This window comes from Sus scrofa, chromosome 6 (assembly GCF_000003025.6).
Source record: "Sus scrofa isolate TJ Tabasco breed Duroc chromosome 6, Sscrofa11.1, whole genome shotgun sequence".
Lineage (NCBI taxonomy): Eukaryota > Metazoa > Chordata > Mammalia > Artiodactyla > Suidae > Sus > Sus scrofa.
This window is the reverse complement of record NC_010448.4, coordinates 119,909,542-119,925,273: the sequence shown is the minus strand read 5'-3', so window position 1 is coordinate 119,925,273 and position 15,732 is coordinate 119,909,542. Positions and strand designations below refer to the sequence as shown.

General features: G+C 37.8%; 1 protein-coding gene across 1 annotated transcript in view; it reads right to left on the bottom strand.

Annotated features, from left to right (window-relative positions):
* Positions 1-15,732, bottom strand: part of ELP2 (elongator acetyltransferase complex subunit 2) — a 46,718-nt gene that overhangs the window by 6,853 nt on the left and 24,133 nt on the right. Inside the window, exons 13-19 of the mRNA XM_003356413.4 lie at positions 13,315-13,503; positions 10,754-10,823; positions 9,868-9,963; positions 9,660-9,717; positions 8,966-9,038; positions 2,371-2,563; positions 693-814 (exon numbers count right to left, since the gene is read on the bottom strand). Coding sequence (XP_003356461.1) covers positions 693-814; positions 2,371-2,563; positions 8,966-9,038; positions 9,660-9,717; positions 9,868-9,963; positions 10,754-10,823; positions 13,315-13,503 — 801 coding nt within the window. The remainder of the gene's footprint in view (positions 1-692; positions 815-2,370; positions 2,564-8,965; positions 9,039-9,659; positions 9,718-9,867; positions 9,964-10,753; positions 10,824-13,314; positions 13,504-15,732) is intronic.

Sequence of the window (15,732 nt, the reverse complement as noted above, 5' to 3'; positions counted from 1 at the left end):
CCAGAAGGCTATTCAGCAGGATCTCCTTGTAAATCTATTCTAAATTGTGTCTGATAAGCCTAAGTTCCCGATCCCTCCCACTCCCTCCCCCTCCTTTGTCTAGATACTGAACAAATGGTGGGGGAAAAAATGTAATTGTAATGTATACATGTAAGGATAACCTGACCCCCTTGCTGTACAGTGGGAAAATAAAAAAATTATAAAAAAAAAAAAAAGAAAGAAAAAAAATGAGAAAATTAAAAAAAATAAAATAAAAAATAAAATAAAATTTAAATAACCAAAAAATGGACAAAAAGGTACTAAATTGTAATCTGCAAGTATAACCAAATTGAAATTATTTAATCTAACATAATTACAAATAGAGAGAAGTGATCACTACCATCTCAAGAATTATGCAATGGCTTGAATGTTTGAGAAATTTAATTTTTAAATGTTATTTAAACTATAAAATGTTCAAGAGATTTATCAACTCTCATCATCAAATAAATGAACATATTTTTTCCTCTTAAAAATAAAATTGAGTTTTGAGATTATGAAAAAAAAAAAAAAAAAAACAAAAAAAACCCAGAAGGAATACATAACCTGACTTTTAAAAGTTGTATCAGAAAATCAGAATTATGTGTTTTTTTATCCAAACGTACTTGTAATATTACTATTTTACATTTGAAAAAATATTAAGTTAAAAAAAATACCTTTTTGTCACGACTTCCAGTGAAAAAATACTTGCCATCAGGACTCCAATCACAAGACCAAATAATTCTACTGTGCACAGCAGTGACTTTGTTGGTGAAGGCAAAGAGACTGAAAACTGGGTCTGAGAGAAACATACATGCATTATTCACAAAGTGGAAAAAGCTGTTGTTTTTTACCCATTGGAAAGCTATGTTTAAGAGCCATATACATCATGTGATTTAGTTATCAATTTATATGTACACAGACTGTGTACAGAGTTTTGCAATAGAACAAGGCCAGGCAGCTGACCCCTCACCAGAAGTCATCATTCTAGTAGGAAATGCTTTTTTATTGACTAGTCATTCTCCAGTGACTGATGACAAACATCTTCTGGACACTTAACTAATAAAGGTTCAATTCATGCTTATGGAAGAAGCCTGAAGAAATTTAATCTCACTCAGGAAGTTGCCAGATTTGTATATTAAGCCACTGAAAAAAGAATAAGGTACTCTTAAATAATGTTAAAAAAATTTTTTAAAATCTTTCCCTTGTAAGATTTAAGTGTAAGGTAACTAACTTCTCACCCTCATATAACCTAAAAGACATTACTGTGTACAGAAGGAAGATTAGTGTATCCAATAATCTATCTACAATCCATAATGATATAACAAATTAACAGATTTGCTATTAGTATTACTTTAACTTTTTATTTATTTATTTTTTGGCCATATTCACGACATGCAGAAGTTTCTGAGCCAGGGGGTGAACCCAAGCCACTGTAGTGACAACACCCGATCCAAAACCCACTGGGGAACTTCCTCATTTCAACTTTTTAAAAAGTAAAGATTGTATGTTGGGAAATCACCAGTTGCAAAAGAAATGTCTGTTCTAACATATACTGCTCAGTATGTGGCATAGTCCCCAGAACATGCTAAAATACAAAAAGCTAAAGGACTAAAAATATTGTAAGATCAAACTATAAGTAGTTATACCCATGGAAAAATTAAAAATGGGATTAAACAACATGGGTACTTTGAACACTCTCTAGATTTTACCCACTCAAAGAAACTATGGGAATAAGAACAGGCCACCACAAGTTTTCTTTCCTTTTCATTTAAAAAAAAAACTATGCCAGGTCCAAGGTAGAACATACATAGATGTGTTAACATCTTGCCCAGGGTCATATTATCCACAAATGGATGCCTAAAACGCCCTTCTCCTTCATCATTATGACAGAGGGTAGGTAAAGGGCAAAGACAATGCTCCTTCTAAGTTTCATAATTTAACTTTATATTCCTTATTCTTGTCCTGAAACATCCCCACTCAGTATCTATCATCCATTCGGTTTAACGGTGGCATTCTACAACCATCTGCAAAATCTAAATTTTCTACATAAAGATTTTAAGTTTCTTTAACTGAGATGTTTGGATACATACCATCCTTTCAAGGAAGGTCAGGTCTTCCTCAGTTATGACAGAGCTTTGAAAGACTCACAGCAACCGTAATTGTTATTACTTCTATTTCTTTTATCCAATAAAATAAATAATATGTTATAATAATAAATAAATAATAAATAAATAAATAATAAAATAAATAAAATGTTATTACTTCTATTTCTTTTATCCAAGAGTGGCTCAAGGTGGGTAAAATGGACATAACTGTTTCACTAATAACCTTCCCAACCAAGAGCTGTTTTACCTAATTCAGGTGGGATTGTGTCCTGCCTCTTCCACAGTGACCAGGTCCGATCTCTGGAAACAGCTAGTAAGAACTTGTCATCAGGAGAAAAGGCCATCTGTGTGACAGTCAAACTGTGGAAAACTAAATTCTGCACCTGTTTCCAAGATGTAGTGTTCCAAAGAATGATAGCAGCATGCTCTTTCTTAGCTGCCTATAGAAAGAGATGAAACAATAAAACAATTTAACTGAAACTGAAAACATTTTTCAAAATAATATATTATCTCTGTGGTATCTGTTATGTATCTGTGTAAATTAAAAAAAAATTCTGAGAATATACTATAAATACTATAACCAAGTTAACTTCTGAGAAGAGACAGACTTGGATTAGAAATAATGAATAATTAGAGAGTGGTACTGTAATCAAAAATTTTTAAATTGAGTTATAATTAGTGTACCAGTTTTTAGGTGTAAACATAGTGGTTCAATATTTTTATATATAATGAAATGATTACTACAGTAAGTCCAGCTACCATTCATTACCATACAAAATTGTTACCATACTATTCACTATATTCCTATGTGTACATTATATCCCTGTGACTAATTGATTTTATAATTAAAAGTCTGGACCTCTTAATCAATCCCCTTCACCTATTTCAGTCATCTGTCCACCCCTCCAAAACACCCTGTCTAGGTTCTATGTCTATGAATCTGTTTCTGTTTCGATTTGTTTGTTTTGTTTTCTGATTCCATACTAAGTGAAACCATGTAGTGTTTGGTTTACTCTGATTTATTTCACTTAGCATAACACCCTCCAGGCCCATCTGTGCTGCCACAAAGAGCAAGATTCTTTTTTTAAAGTCTGAGTAATATTCCATCATGTACATATATAGAAAGTATACTTATGTTTTCATCCATACACACATTCCACCCTTTCTTTACTCATTCTTCTGTTGATGGGCACTTAGGGTGCTTCCATATTGTGGCTATGGTAAGTAAGGCCAGGATGAACACAGGGGTACACATATCTTTATAAATTACTTTTTATTTTCTTTGGATAAATACCCCAAAGCATTATTGTGAATCATACAGTTTATAGTTCTATTTTTAATTTTCTAAGGAACCTCTATACTACTTTAATATTTTATAAGAAGAATACATTTGTGTATTAATTATATAATTAGTAGTTTAGAGACTCACTTCTGGTCAATATGGAGTAACAGGGACCAGATTTACTCTCCTATGTGAAGAAAACTAGAAGATCAGACAAAAATACATGAAATAATGACATTCCAAAATATTAGATATCTGGTAACAAAGAACAGTGATCCTTAAAAGACAAAATGAACCACAGAGTAGGAAAAAAAATGAAAAAAACAAAAAACAAAAGAACATCACTGAATTCTATGATGATGTCAAGCAATCAAACAAATACAACTATAGTCTGCAAAAGGAGGAGAAGAAAAAAACACTTACAAAAAATTTCCAGGAGTTCCTGTCGTGGCTCAGTGGTTAACGAATCTGACTAGGAACCATGAGGTTGTGGGTTCGATCCCTGGCCTCGCTCAGTGGGCTAAGGATCTGGCATTGCCGTGAGCTGTGGTGTAGGTCACAGACATGGCCTGGATCCCAAGCTGCTGTGGCTCTGGCAAAGGCCGGTGGCTACAGCTTCAATTAGACCCCTAGTCTGGGAACCTCCATATGCCATAGATGTAGCCCTAGAAAAGACCACAAAAAAAAAAATCCAAATGGGATGATAAACTTACAGGTGCAAGAAGTTCAATAAAACCTAAGCACAAGAGGAGTTCCCGTCGTGACACAGTGGTTAACAAATCCGACTAGAAACCATGAGGTTGCGGGTTCTATCCCTGCCCTTGCTCAGTGGGTTATGGATCTGGCGTTGCCGTGAGCTGTTGTGTAGGCTGCAGACGCGGCTCGGATCCCGCATTGCTGTGGTGTAGGCTGGCGGCTACAGCTCCAATTCATCCCCTAGCCTGGAAGCCTCCATATGCCACAGGAGCGGCCCAAGAAATGGCAAAAGACAAAAAAAAAAAAAAAAAAAAAAACCTAAGCACAAGAAACATGAAGAAAACTATACCACCAACAATCAAATTAGGACAAATGATAAATATAAAATTGCAGGTAAATGAGAAAAAACCCATTAACAAAGGAAAATTACAGAGGACTTATCCAAAATAATGCAAGTCAGAAGAAAAAGGAGCAACATTTAAAAGGCACTGAAAGGAAAACCAACAATTCTTTACCCACCGCAAATACTATTCAAAAATGAAGGAGAAATAGATTTTTTTCTGATAGGTGAAAGCTGAAAAATTCCTGACCAACAGAACTGCATTACAAGGAAGACTAAAGAATATCCTCCAGGCAGAAGGAAAATGATATCCTTTTGATGGAAAAAATTTTTTATTATTTAAATCTCTTTAGGTCTAACTAATTGTTAAAGAAAAAAAATAATATCGTGGGATTTCCATGAAAAAGTAAAATGTACAACAATACCACCAAGTAGGGGGAAATGAAAGTATACTTATGTTCTCATACACAAATATTACTTTGTGGCAAATTGAAGATACATAGTATAAAATGTGAAACAGCCAATAAACACAACAAAGTCCTATCTTCTAAACAAACAAAAGAAATAAAATGGAATCATAAAAAGCAATCACTTAATCCAAAATATGTAAAATGGAACAAAGAACAGATGGGTCAAATAGAAAACAAATAGCAAGATGACAGAAGTAAATCTATCATATCAAATATTCCATCAAATGCAAATGGTCTAATAAATACTCCTACTAAAATGAAGGATGATCAGAGTAAAAAAAACAGTAAGACCCAACTATATGCTGCCTCCAAGAAACCCACCTGAAATAAAAGGAAATAATTTAAAAATAAAATAATGGAAAAAGATACGTAATTCAAGCGCTACTCAAAAGAAAACTGGAGTGGCTATATTAACATCAGACAAAACAGATTTTGGAGCACAAAATATTACCAGAAATAAGAGATTCATTTCATAATGATAAAGTAAATTAAACAAGAGACCATAACAATCATAAATATTTAGGATCTAACAACAGAGCTTCAAAATACATAAAAGTACAAACTGAATGAACTGCAAGGATTAAAAGACAAGCTCACAACTGGAGTTTCTGCTGTGGCTCAATGGTATCAAACCCAACTAGTATCCATGACAATGTAGGTTTGATCCCTGGCCTTGCTCAGTAGGTTAACTCATCTGCTATGAGCTATGTGGTGTAGCTTACAGATGTGGCTTGGATCTGCTGTTGCTGTGGCTGTGGCACGACCAGCAGCAGCTGCAGCTCCTATTCAACGCCTAGCCTGGGAACCTCCACATACTGTTTGTGTGGCCCTAAAAAAGTAAAAATAAAATAAAACTAGAACTGCTATATGATCCAGAAATCCCCCTTCTGGGTAACTTGAAAAGATATGCGTGCCCCATGCTCATTCAGCATTATTTTTAATAGCCAACATATGGAAACAACCTAAGTGTCCATCAAATTGATAAAGAAAATGGACCAATGGATGTAGAAAACACACGAATACACAGAGAGAGCGAGAGAGAAAGGTGGAAGAGTATTCAGCCCTAAAAAAGAAGGAAATCTTTCCATTTGTGACAACATGGGTGCACTCTGTGGGCACTATGCTATGTGAAATAAGTCAGTCAAAGATAAATACTGTGTGATCTCACTTAGGAGCAGAATCTAAAAACAATAACAAAAAAACCCCTCATAGACATAGAGAACGGATTTTCGCAGATGCCAGAAGCCAGAATTGGGAAGTGGATTAAATGGGTGAAGGAATCAAAAGGTTAAAGTATCCCTAAAAGGCAAAAGGGAGTCAGAATGGCTAACGTTAAAAAGACTGACAATAACACGTACTGGTAAGGGTGTGGAGCAACTGGAACTCTCATACACTGCTAGTGGGACTGTAAAATGGTATCACCATTTTTGGAAAACTATTTTGGAAGAGTCTGTTTCTTAAAAATTTGAATAGCCATCTACCATATCACCCGCCAATTCTACTCATATGTATTTACTGAAGAGAAATGAAAGCATATATCCATGCAAAGACTTGTACAAAATTGTTCACAATTTTGCTTTATTGCTAAAAGCCAAAAACCGGAAATCACCCAAACGTCTGTTAATAAATGAGTGGATCAACAAATTGTTATATATCTGCAAAAGGAAAGACTACTCAGAAATTAAAAGAATGGGAGTTCTCTTGTGACACAGCAGATTAAGGATGTGGCCTTGTCACTGCAGCTGCTTGAATCTTTGCTGTGGCACAGGTTTGATCCTCGGCCCAGGAAATTCCACATGCTGAAGCCAAAAAAAACCTCTTAAAAAAAAAACAACAGGAGTTCCCGTCGTGGCGCAGTGGTTAACGAATCCGACTAGGAACCATGAGGTTGCGGGTTCGGTCCCTGCCCTTGCTCAGTGGGTTAACGATCTGGCGTTGCTGTGGCTCTGGCATAGGCCGGTGGCTACAGCTCCGATTCAACCCCTAGCCTGGGAACCTCCATATGCCGCAGGAGCGGCCCAAGAAATAGCAACAACAAAAGACAAAAAGACAAAAGACAAAAAAAAAACAAACAAAAAAAAAACCAAAAAACAAAACACTGATCGGTCTTAAAAGACCCAACATTAACTTAAAGAAATAAAGGAAAGAAAGAATAAATAACCAATATAGGCAACAACATAGATAAGGAGTTATCTTATGGTGCAGCACTGCTGTGGTATGGGTTCAATACCTGGCACAGGAAATTCCATATGCTGCAGGTGCAGCCAAATTAAAAAAAAAAAAAAGGTCAAGGAAAGATTAGAGCTATTTAAAAAAGCAAAACAAAACAAAGAAATCCAACATAGATGACTCTCAAATAATTATGCTACAGGAAAGAAGTCAGACAAAAAAGTGCATACTATACAAGAAGTTAGAAAATGTAAACTAATCTATCATGATAAAAAGCAGATTAGTGGTTTACTAGGGATAGGGGCAGAGGAAATTTTGGGAGTTTATGGTATGTTCATTATCTCGATTGCAGTAATGATTTCATAGGTATAAACATATGTCAAAGTTTACCAAATTGTTCACTTTCAACATGGAAGTTACAATTGCAAATGACACCTTAAAAAAGCTGTTTAAAATGTTCACTTAGGGAGTTGCCATTGTGGCCTATCAGGTTATGAACCCAATCCATGAGGATGCAGATTCTATCCCTGGCCTGCTCAGTGGATTACCAATCCAGCGTTGCCATGAGCTATGGTGTAGGTCTCAGGCGTAGCTTGGATCCCGTGTTGCTGTAGCTGTGGTGCAGGCCAGCAGCTGCAGCTCTGATTTGACCCCTAGCCTGGGAACTTCCGTATGCTGCAGGGATAGCCCTAAAGTGCAAAAAAAAAAAAAAAAAAAAAAGTTTGTTTAGGAGTTCCCACTGTGGCACAATGGGTTAAAAATCTGACTGCAGTGGCTTGGGCTGCTGCAGAGATGCAGATTCAATCCTGGCCTGGTACGGTGGGTTAAAGGATCTGTCTGGTGTTGCAGTAACTGCAGCATAGGCTGTAGGTTACAGCTGTGGCTCGGGTTCCATCTCTGGCCCAGGAACTTCCACATGCCACAGGTGTGGCCATTAAAGAAAAAAAAAGGTAGCTTAAAAGAGAAATGCACATACTTGCTACACATGAGCCAAGGTGAAAAGGAGAAAAGAATCATTTATATGACTGACAGTGACCTAAGCCAAAAATAAATTAGCTGCTCAGCAGAAGCACAATTATTCCCGCTGTTAAGTCCTATTTTTCCTAAAGGCCCCTGAATTAACAGAAGGAAGTACTCTCAGTACCACCCTCACAAAGGGGACAACAAATAAGGGGGTGGGGCACAAGCACGACAATATTTCTTAGAATGCCCTTCAATAGAGGCCAGTAGCAAGAAGCCACAGCAAGAGTAGGGACAAAAAACAAACATATCAGAAAAACCAAAAGGTGCCCATCCAAGTAGGTAGCTCTCATCATCTTGCTTAAGACAAATAAATAAATTTTAGGAAATTTAGAGGAATATGTGTGTCTCAAATCCTTCAGACAATCCTCCACAGCACACAGGTAAATACTGAATAGCGCACTACTCCGCAGCGCCACGTGCTGATGGCTCACTCAGCTGGCCACCTTGCTTCCCTGTGGCATGCGCCAAGGGACTCTACTTACTCAGAGAGCGTGCTTAAGAGACAGTCAGACGGGGTGCTCAGTGGGTTCCACCTTCTCATTCCCCTGTGTCTCTAGGACTCCCATTACTAAGCATTTATGTATCACATTTCTAGGCCTCATTTTAAGATACCTGATTCAACAGTTTTTGAGTAGGGGCAAAAATCAGCTCAAATCAAGAGCTTAAGAACAAAAATGTGCAGCTCAAACAGATTTAAGATGCAACCACAAGCTTTTGACGGGACAGAACAGAAAAGAGATTGAAAAAATCAGGCACCTGTGGCTTTTCACGTCCAATTAGCCCAAATCACTACTAAATTTGCAGAAGCCTGATGACTCAAATAACCTGTGACCAAGTAGAATAAAAAAGTAAAATTCCCTACCTTACAAGCTGAGGCAAGCAGAGTCTTTGAATTGTTACAAGCAACACAAAATATTTCATAACCATGTCCATATCTAAAATTTAAAAAGAGAAAATGGATAACCCCTGTATTAGTAAATGGGCCTATTCTCTTGCTGCACAATTTTTAAGTGTGAAAAGAAAAACATCGATCTCTCTAGCTAACATACAGTTCTTTTAAAAAACATTACATTTTTGTCTAAACAAATATTTGGAGCAAAAACAGAGACTGGAGAAAAATGCCAACTTCCTAGAAGGAATCAACTTATTCAAACAACTAGATTAAAATACAAGTTTTCACCCCTAGCCAGCCAGTACAATGAACAATACACCATGGAAAAGTTTTGATGGGGAAAAACTACAGGGGAAAAAAAGAATAATAAGTTTTTTTAAAAAGGAAAAAAAATATATATATAGTGTTATGCCTCTCCTACTTTAAAAATGAAAACCAATAAATCCAGTAAATGTAATACATAGCAATGTAAAAATTTACATAAAGTTTGATTCTCGCTTCTTATGAAAGCCACCAAAAGATCCTTAGAGAGGGGTGGGGGGAGGTGGGGGAAGATATAAATAAGAGGTAAGCAAAGAAAGAGAAAATCAACTGGGGGCGGGGGTGGGGGGGATCACGAGTTATGACAGAACCAGACCAAAGAGCTACATATGGCTGAACTTACAGTTTTTGAACTTCAGGCCACAAAGTATTTTGCAGAAGATGATCCTCAGTGGGAGGTTCTACAATAAATTTATAGCACTGCGATTAATTTTTCTATTTTCATACAAATAAGTAAGTGAAGTCTGTAGCGCTTACTTAGCTCAGCAGTGACAGACAGCATACTATGTGTACAGATGAGTCCAGTAAACCATCTTTTTGCCTTGTCTTACCAGTAAGTATGGAGGGTTGAAAGGCCACCTGCTGATACTCAAAACCAGAACCACTTAACAGCTCCTCTTCATCAGAAGGCTGAGAAGCTACATCTCCTAGTTTAAAAGAAACACATCAGCATCATAAATCTAGTCACCATCTTTATGTCTCCTACACTTGTCCCAATATTAAGGCCACTAGGCACAAAGCAGTGGCACTTCAAAGTAGTGTGATTCAAAGCTGTGTCCAGGTGACTGCAAAGCCAAGGGTATTTCCACTACTCTGGTTATTTTCCAAATGTGCTCCTCAGCGTATGGATTAATTCCTCAAGATTCCTTCCTTTTTCTTTGACTAAACATTTCCCAAGATTTTACAACTATGGAATACATTTTTCAGGCGCATATTAGCATCTCCGGTTCTAAGCGCTCCATGAAATACACTTTATAAAAGGTATACCTATTTTAGGATCTGCATGTGTACACAAAGTAGATAACCATGAAATATCTAACAGAGAAAAGAGATGCATGTACTGTGATTCTTCAAAAAGGTAAATCACCTATAACAAACATTAGATACATGTTATATAAATGTGTAACTAGGTACCACTATAGGTTCAATAATTTTGGAGACAGGGAGTTCCTGTAATGGCTCAGCGGAAATAGATTCTGACTAGCATCCTTGAGGACATAGGTTCAATCCCTGGCCCTGCTCAGTGGGTTAAGGATCTGGTGTTGCTGTGAACTGTAGTGAAATCACAGACGTGGCTCGGACCTGGTGTTGCTATGACTGTGGTAAAGGCCGGCAGCTGCAGCTCCAATTCAACCCATAGCCGGGGAACCTCCATATGCCATGGCTGCAGCCCTAAAAAAGACAAAAAAAAATTTTTTTTGGAAACAAAAGTCTTACCCTGAAAGACAGCTTTATTTGATAATCCCAAAGCAGGGACAGTTGCTCCTTCTGGAAGATCACCTTCTTGCTGGAATAAAAAGTATGATATATGTTTTAAATGCTGAAAGTTACTATTACCTCAGACACTATTAAAAATGACATGCTCATAAATGCTCAGAAGCAGCATAAAGACCATTGTGTGCAGATATCTGCCCCCACTTCCATCTCCTGAACCCAGAGATGCAATGCTGAGCAATACTCTCCAGCAAATATGCTCCAGCTAACCCACAGTCCCCACCCAAACCATAGTCAGGCATCCTTTCATCCATTAGCTCATCAAACCCCGAGAGCTCAACAGGTTCCAGTGTTTGACAAGGAAAGCACTGTGCTGGCTTCTAGCAAAGAGTGGGTTGAAAATAGATGGCCTGGAGCTTTATTTCCAAGATAGTCTCACAGGCACATCCCTGATGCTCATGTAAACACAGATATTTCCCAAGAAGGCAGAATCATAGTATTTTATTAAACACATTTAAAATTTTGAATATTCTAAAACTGTAACAGAGTGCCCTTTGAAATGGCAATCATCTGCTTATATGCTACAATTTTTATCAAATTATTACATATGAAACCATATGCTAACCATCAAAACTTGCACATGCGCATAAACTAAGGGCAAGTCTTATAATTTAAGCTTTAATACAGAGGCTGCAACTCAACATGAACGTGAGCAATGGGAATGTAAACTATCATCAAGAATGGTTACATGAGACATAAGAGCCTGCATGCTTTATTTTAGAAACCAAGAGAAAGAAAACACCATGGAAAAGAACAATAAGAGGCATTCCTACATATCCCAAAATTTGGTATGGGAACAAACCCAAATGCAACGAGAGTTTTTCCAGTCTACAAGATTTCAGTATCTTAGGTCACAGAACTGAATGTATACCTGGGATTAACCCCTCTCACAGAATCCTAAAACCACATTTCAGTCCCTAGAACTGTGAGATTCTCAAACTACCTACCCCTCCACCCCAACAAGCTTAGTTCTGAATAATAATCACAATCAAGATCTCGTTCCACTGTCCATTAGCATCACAAACAGCACATGAGAATTCTTCACCTTCTTCACATAACCAAGAACGCCTGTGGCATGAAGTGCTCATGATAACGCTCCAGGAACTGTAGTAGGACATTTATTTCATTTATATATTTTTTTGGCCACACCCATGGCATGTGCAAGTCCTAGGCCAGGGATTGAACCTGCACCAGATCAGTGACCTGAGCTGCTGCAGTGAAAATGCCACATCCTTAACCTGTTGTGCCACAAGGAAACTCCAGACATTTCTTTTAAAATGACTCACCTTCTTCTCCAGTCTTACCCAGGCTGGTGTTAGTGACCCTGCTTTCAAAGTCTCTGGGCTCAAAGTATCCTGCTCCCACGAAACTCTCTGCCCCAAAGTGGTTTTTATCACTTTGTTTAGGAACCTTCATCAGTACCCCAGAATCTGAACTACACCTGCCTCCCAAGAGCCTCCACCATCTGACTCTCCCTCAGTACCTCTGTTTCCCTCTACATACTCTTCATTCAAACAGCTCTGGCCACCCCACTGGTCTCTTGCCCTCCTTCCTTCTTCTGCCCATCAAGAGTGTACCTATCTGGGGAGTTTCCATCATGGCTCAGTGGTCAATGAATCCGACTAGGAACCATGAGGTTGCGGGTTCGGTCCCTGCCCTTGCTCAGTGGGTTAAGGATCCAGCGTTGCCATGAGCTGCGGTTAGGTTGCAGACGTGGCTTGGATTCCACGTTGCTGTGGCTCTGGCATAGGCTGGTGGCTACAGCTCTGATTAGACCCCTAGCCTGGGAACCTCCATATGCCACAGCAGCGGTCCAAGGAAATGGCAAAAAGACCCAAAAAAAAAAAAAAAAAAAAAAGTGTACCTATCCTTGGGTTCCCGTTGTGGCTCAGAGGGTTGGACCCTCTACCCCTAATCTATATCTAGATGGTAATCTCCCAGGAAATATGACCCATCTATTGTGTTCTGTTTTATCCTAGTCACTAAACACAGTGAAGATACATAGTATTTGTGCCTTAATTTAACATTTTAATTATTTACAGCGCCTTGGGGGCTTGCTATAAAATTTCTGGTTTTAATATTTAAACTACTGCCTGCCATAGTGCACATAAAAGTTTTATCAAGCCAGGAGTTCCTGTTGTGGCTCGGTGATTAACAAACCCGACTAGTATCCATGAGGATGCAGGTTCTATCCCTGGCCTCAGTCAGTGAGTTAAGGATCCGGCACTGCCGTGAGCTGTGGTGTACATCACAGACATGGCTCAGATATGACATGGCTGTGGCTGTGGTATAGGCCCAAAGCTACCGTCCAATTAGACCCCTAGCCTGGGAACCTCCGTATGCCTCGGGTAAGGCCCTAAAAAGACGAAAAAAAAAAAAAAGTTTGTCAAGCCAATAGTAAAAATATTTCTTTTCTACCCATATACTGTTTACAGCCTTAAGTAAAAATTTTAAAAATTTTATATGAAGTGGTTAGATTTAGTTAAAACATTTAGAATACTCACATTACCAAGCACATGATTCAGTGACTGGCCCGTAATAATACAAAAATTTTCCACAAAATTCCGAGGTGCAGAAAATACTCGAAGAACTTTTTCATCAGCTCCAGATACAAACTGAAACCTACTGATCATCGCCAAACATTTCAGGTCATACCCATGTATCTGAGGCCTTGCAATTTCATGCCAAGTCACCTGGGTATCAAAATAGGATAAATAAACATAATCACACACTTCAAAAGCTGAATTCTTTTCAATAAGTAAAATATCAGAAACAAAATTGTTCATTATGCTATGGAAATGTGGACCATGGGGCAGATTCATTCATGTTGCTGTGTTTACCAATCCTTCGATCCTTTTTAATTGCTGAATTGTATTCTCTTGTATGGACAAACCACAAATTGTTGATCTAGTTATCCACTCACAGACATCTGGGTTGTTTCCAGTTTTTGTCTCTTACTGAAAAAACAATAATGTACTTTCATGTACCAAGTCTTGGCATGGATATATGCTTCTATTTCTCTTGGGCAGTTACCACCAATGGGCAGAACGACTGGATGATGTGGTGAATGCACATGTGAACTTTTAAGAAATTGCCAAGTTATTTCCCAAAGTGGCTGTACATTTTACAATCCCACTAGCAACATAAGAGAGATTCAGCTGCCCACACCTTCTTCAATACTTGTAGGGTCAGTCTTTCAACTCTGATCATTCTAATATATATCTCACTGTAGCTTTCATTTGCATTTCCTTAATGACTAATGGTGCTGAGAATCTTTTCCTATACTTATTTTCCACCCATGTCTCTTCTTTGGAGAAACATCTTTTGCCCTTCTTTTTTCAAAACCTGGATGTTTCTGGAGTTCCCATCATGATGCAGCAGAAACGAATCTGACTAGGAAGCATGAGGTTGAGGGTTCAATCCCTGGCCTCGCTCAGTGGGTTAAGGATCTATAGCTCCGATTCGACCCCTAGCCTGGGAACCTCCATATGCCACGGGTGCAGCCCTAAAATGCAGAAACATACAAAATAAAATAAAATAAAAACCTGGATTTTTCTTATTACTGAGGTCTGAAAAGTTCTTTACATACTCTAGATAAAAATCCTTTATCAGTAATGTCCTTTGTTAAGTACTTTCTCTCAGTCTGTAACTTGTCTTTTCATTTTCCTGACAGTGTCTTTTCAAAGAGCAGAAATTTTCCATTTTGGTAAAGTCTTATTCATTTTTAATGGATTATGAATAAACAACTGAGTCATATTGGCAGCAATAACCAAGAGCTACAGAAAACCACTCCAAATCATTTGCTTTGTTTTTGACTTACATCCTCAACTCTATCAATTTCAATCTTCCATGTGTTGCTGAAGCAGAACTATCAGTTGGTCAATGTCATTAGCTGTCATGGACTGACGCACAGTTAATTCTGACTTTTTTTGTCAGAAATTGAAATTGAGTATACCTTCTTTATGGCATAGCACAGTTCAGTAGTTTATCAGTGGTCAAGTTTTACTGTGGGTTTTTTTGTTTGTTTTGTTTTGTTTTTTGTCTTTTTAGGGATGTGCCTAAGGTATATGGAAGTTCACAGGATAGGGGTCCAATCAGAGCTGCAGCTGCTGGCCTACACCACAGCCACAGCGATGTGGGATCTGAGCTGAGGCTGCAACCTATATCCTTAACCCATGGAGCGAGGCCAGGGATCGAACCTGTGTCCATGTGGATACTAGCAGGTTCGTTACCATTGAGCCACAAAAGAACTCCTATTGTGGATTTTTTTAAAAGCTCAGGGCCAAGATTGAAAAGTTTCCTGAACAAAAACTGGCCTCAACTACTATTATATAATATATATGACGTTAGAAATTAGCTTTTACTGCAGATATGATAGTGTTTCCTAATGAATTAAATCTAAAGTTACAAAGTATAAGAGAACTTTTATGTGGAACTGAAGTAAATACATTTTGACAACAAACATTTGAACTGTCTGAACTGTAAAGCATACCTGTGTGTTTAACTTTTAACTGAAATACAGTTGGCATGATATGTAGTATGTTAGTTTCAGGTATACAACACAGCAATTCAACACTTAAATATATTATGAAATGGTCACCACAGTAAGTCTAGTAATCACCTGTCCTCACACAGTTATTACATTATTGACCATATTCCTTGTAGCACATATTAAATCCCTTGTGACTTATTTATAACTAGATGTTTATACCTCTTAATTCCCTTCACCTACGTGGCCCAGCTTCGTATCTCTGGCAAACGCCCATTTCATTTCTGTATCTATAAGTCTATTTTCATTTTGTTCATTTGTTTTGTTTTTTAGATTCTGCATATAAGTGAAATCACTGGTATGTGTCTTTGTCTGACCCATTTCATTTAGAACAATATCCCCTAGGTCCATCCATGTTGTTATAAATGGCAAG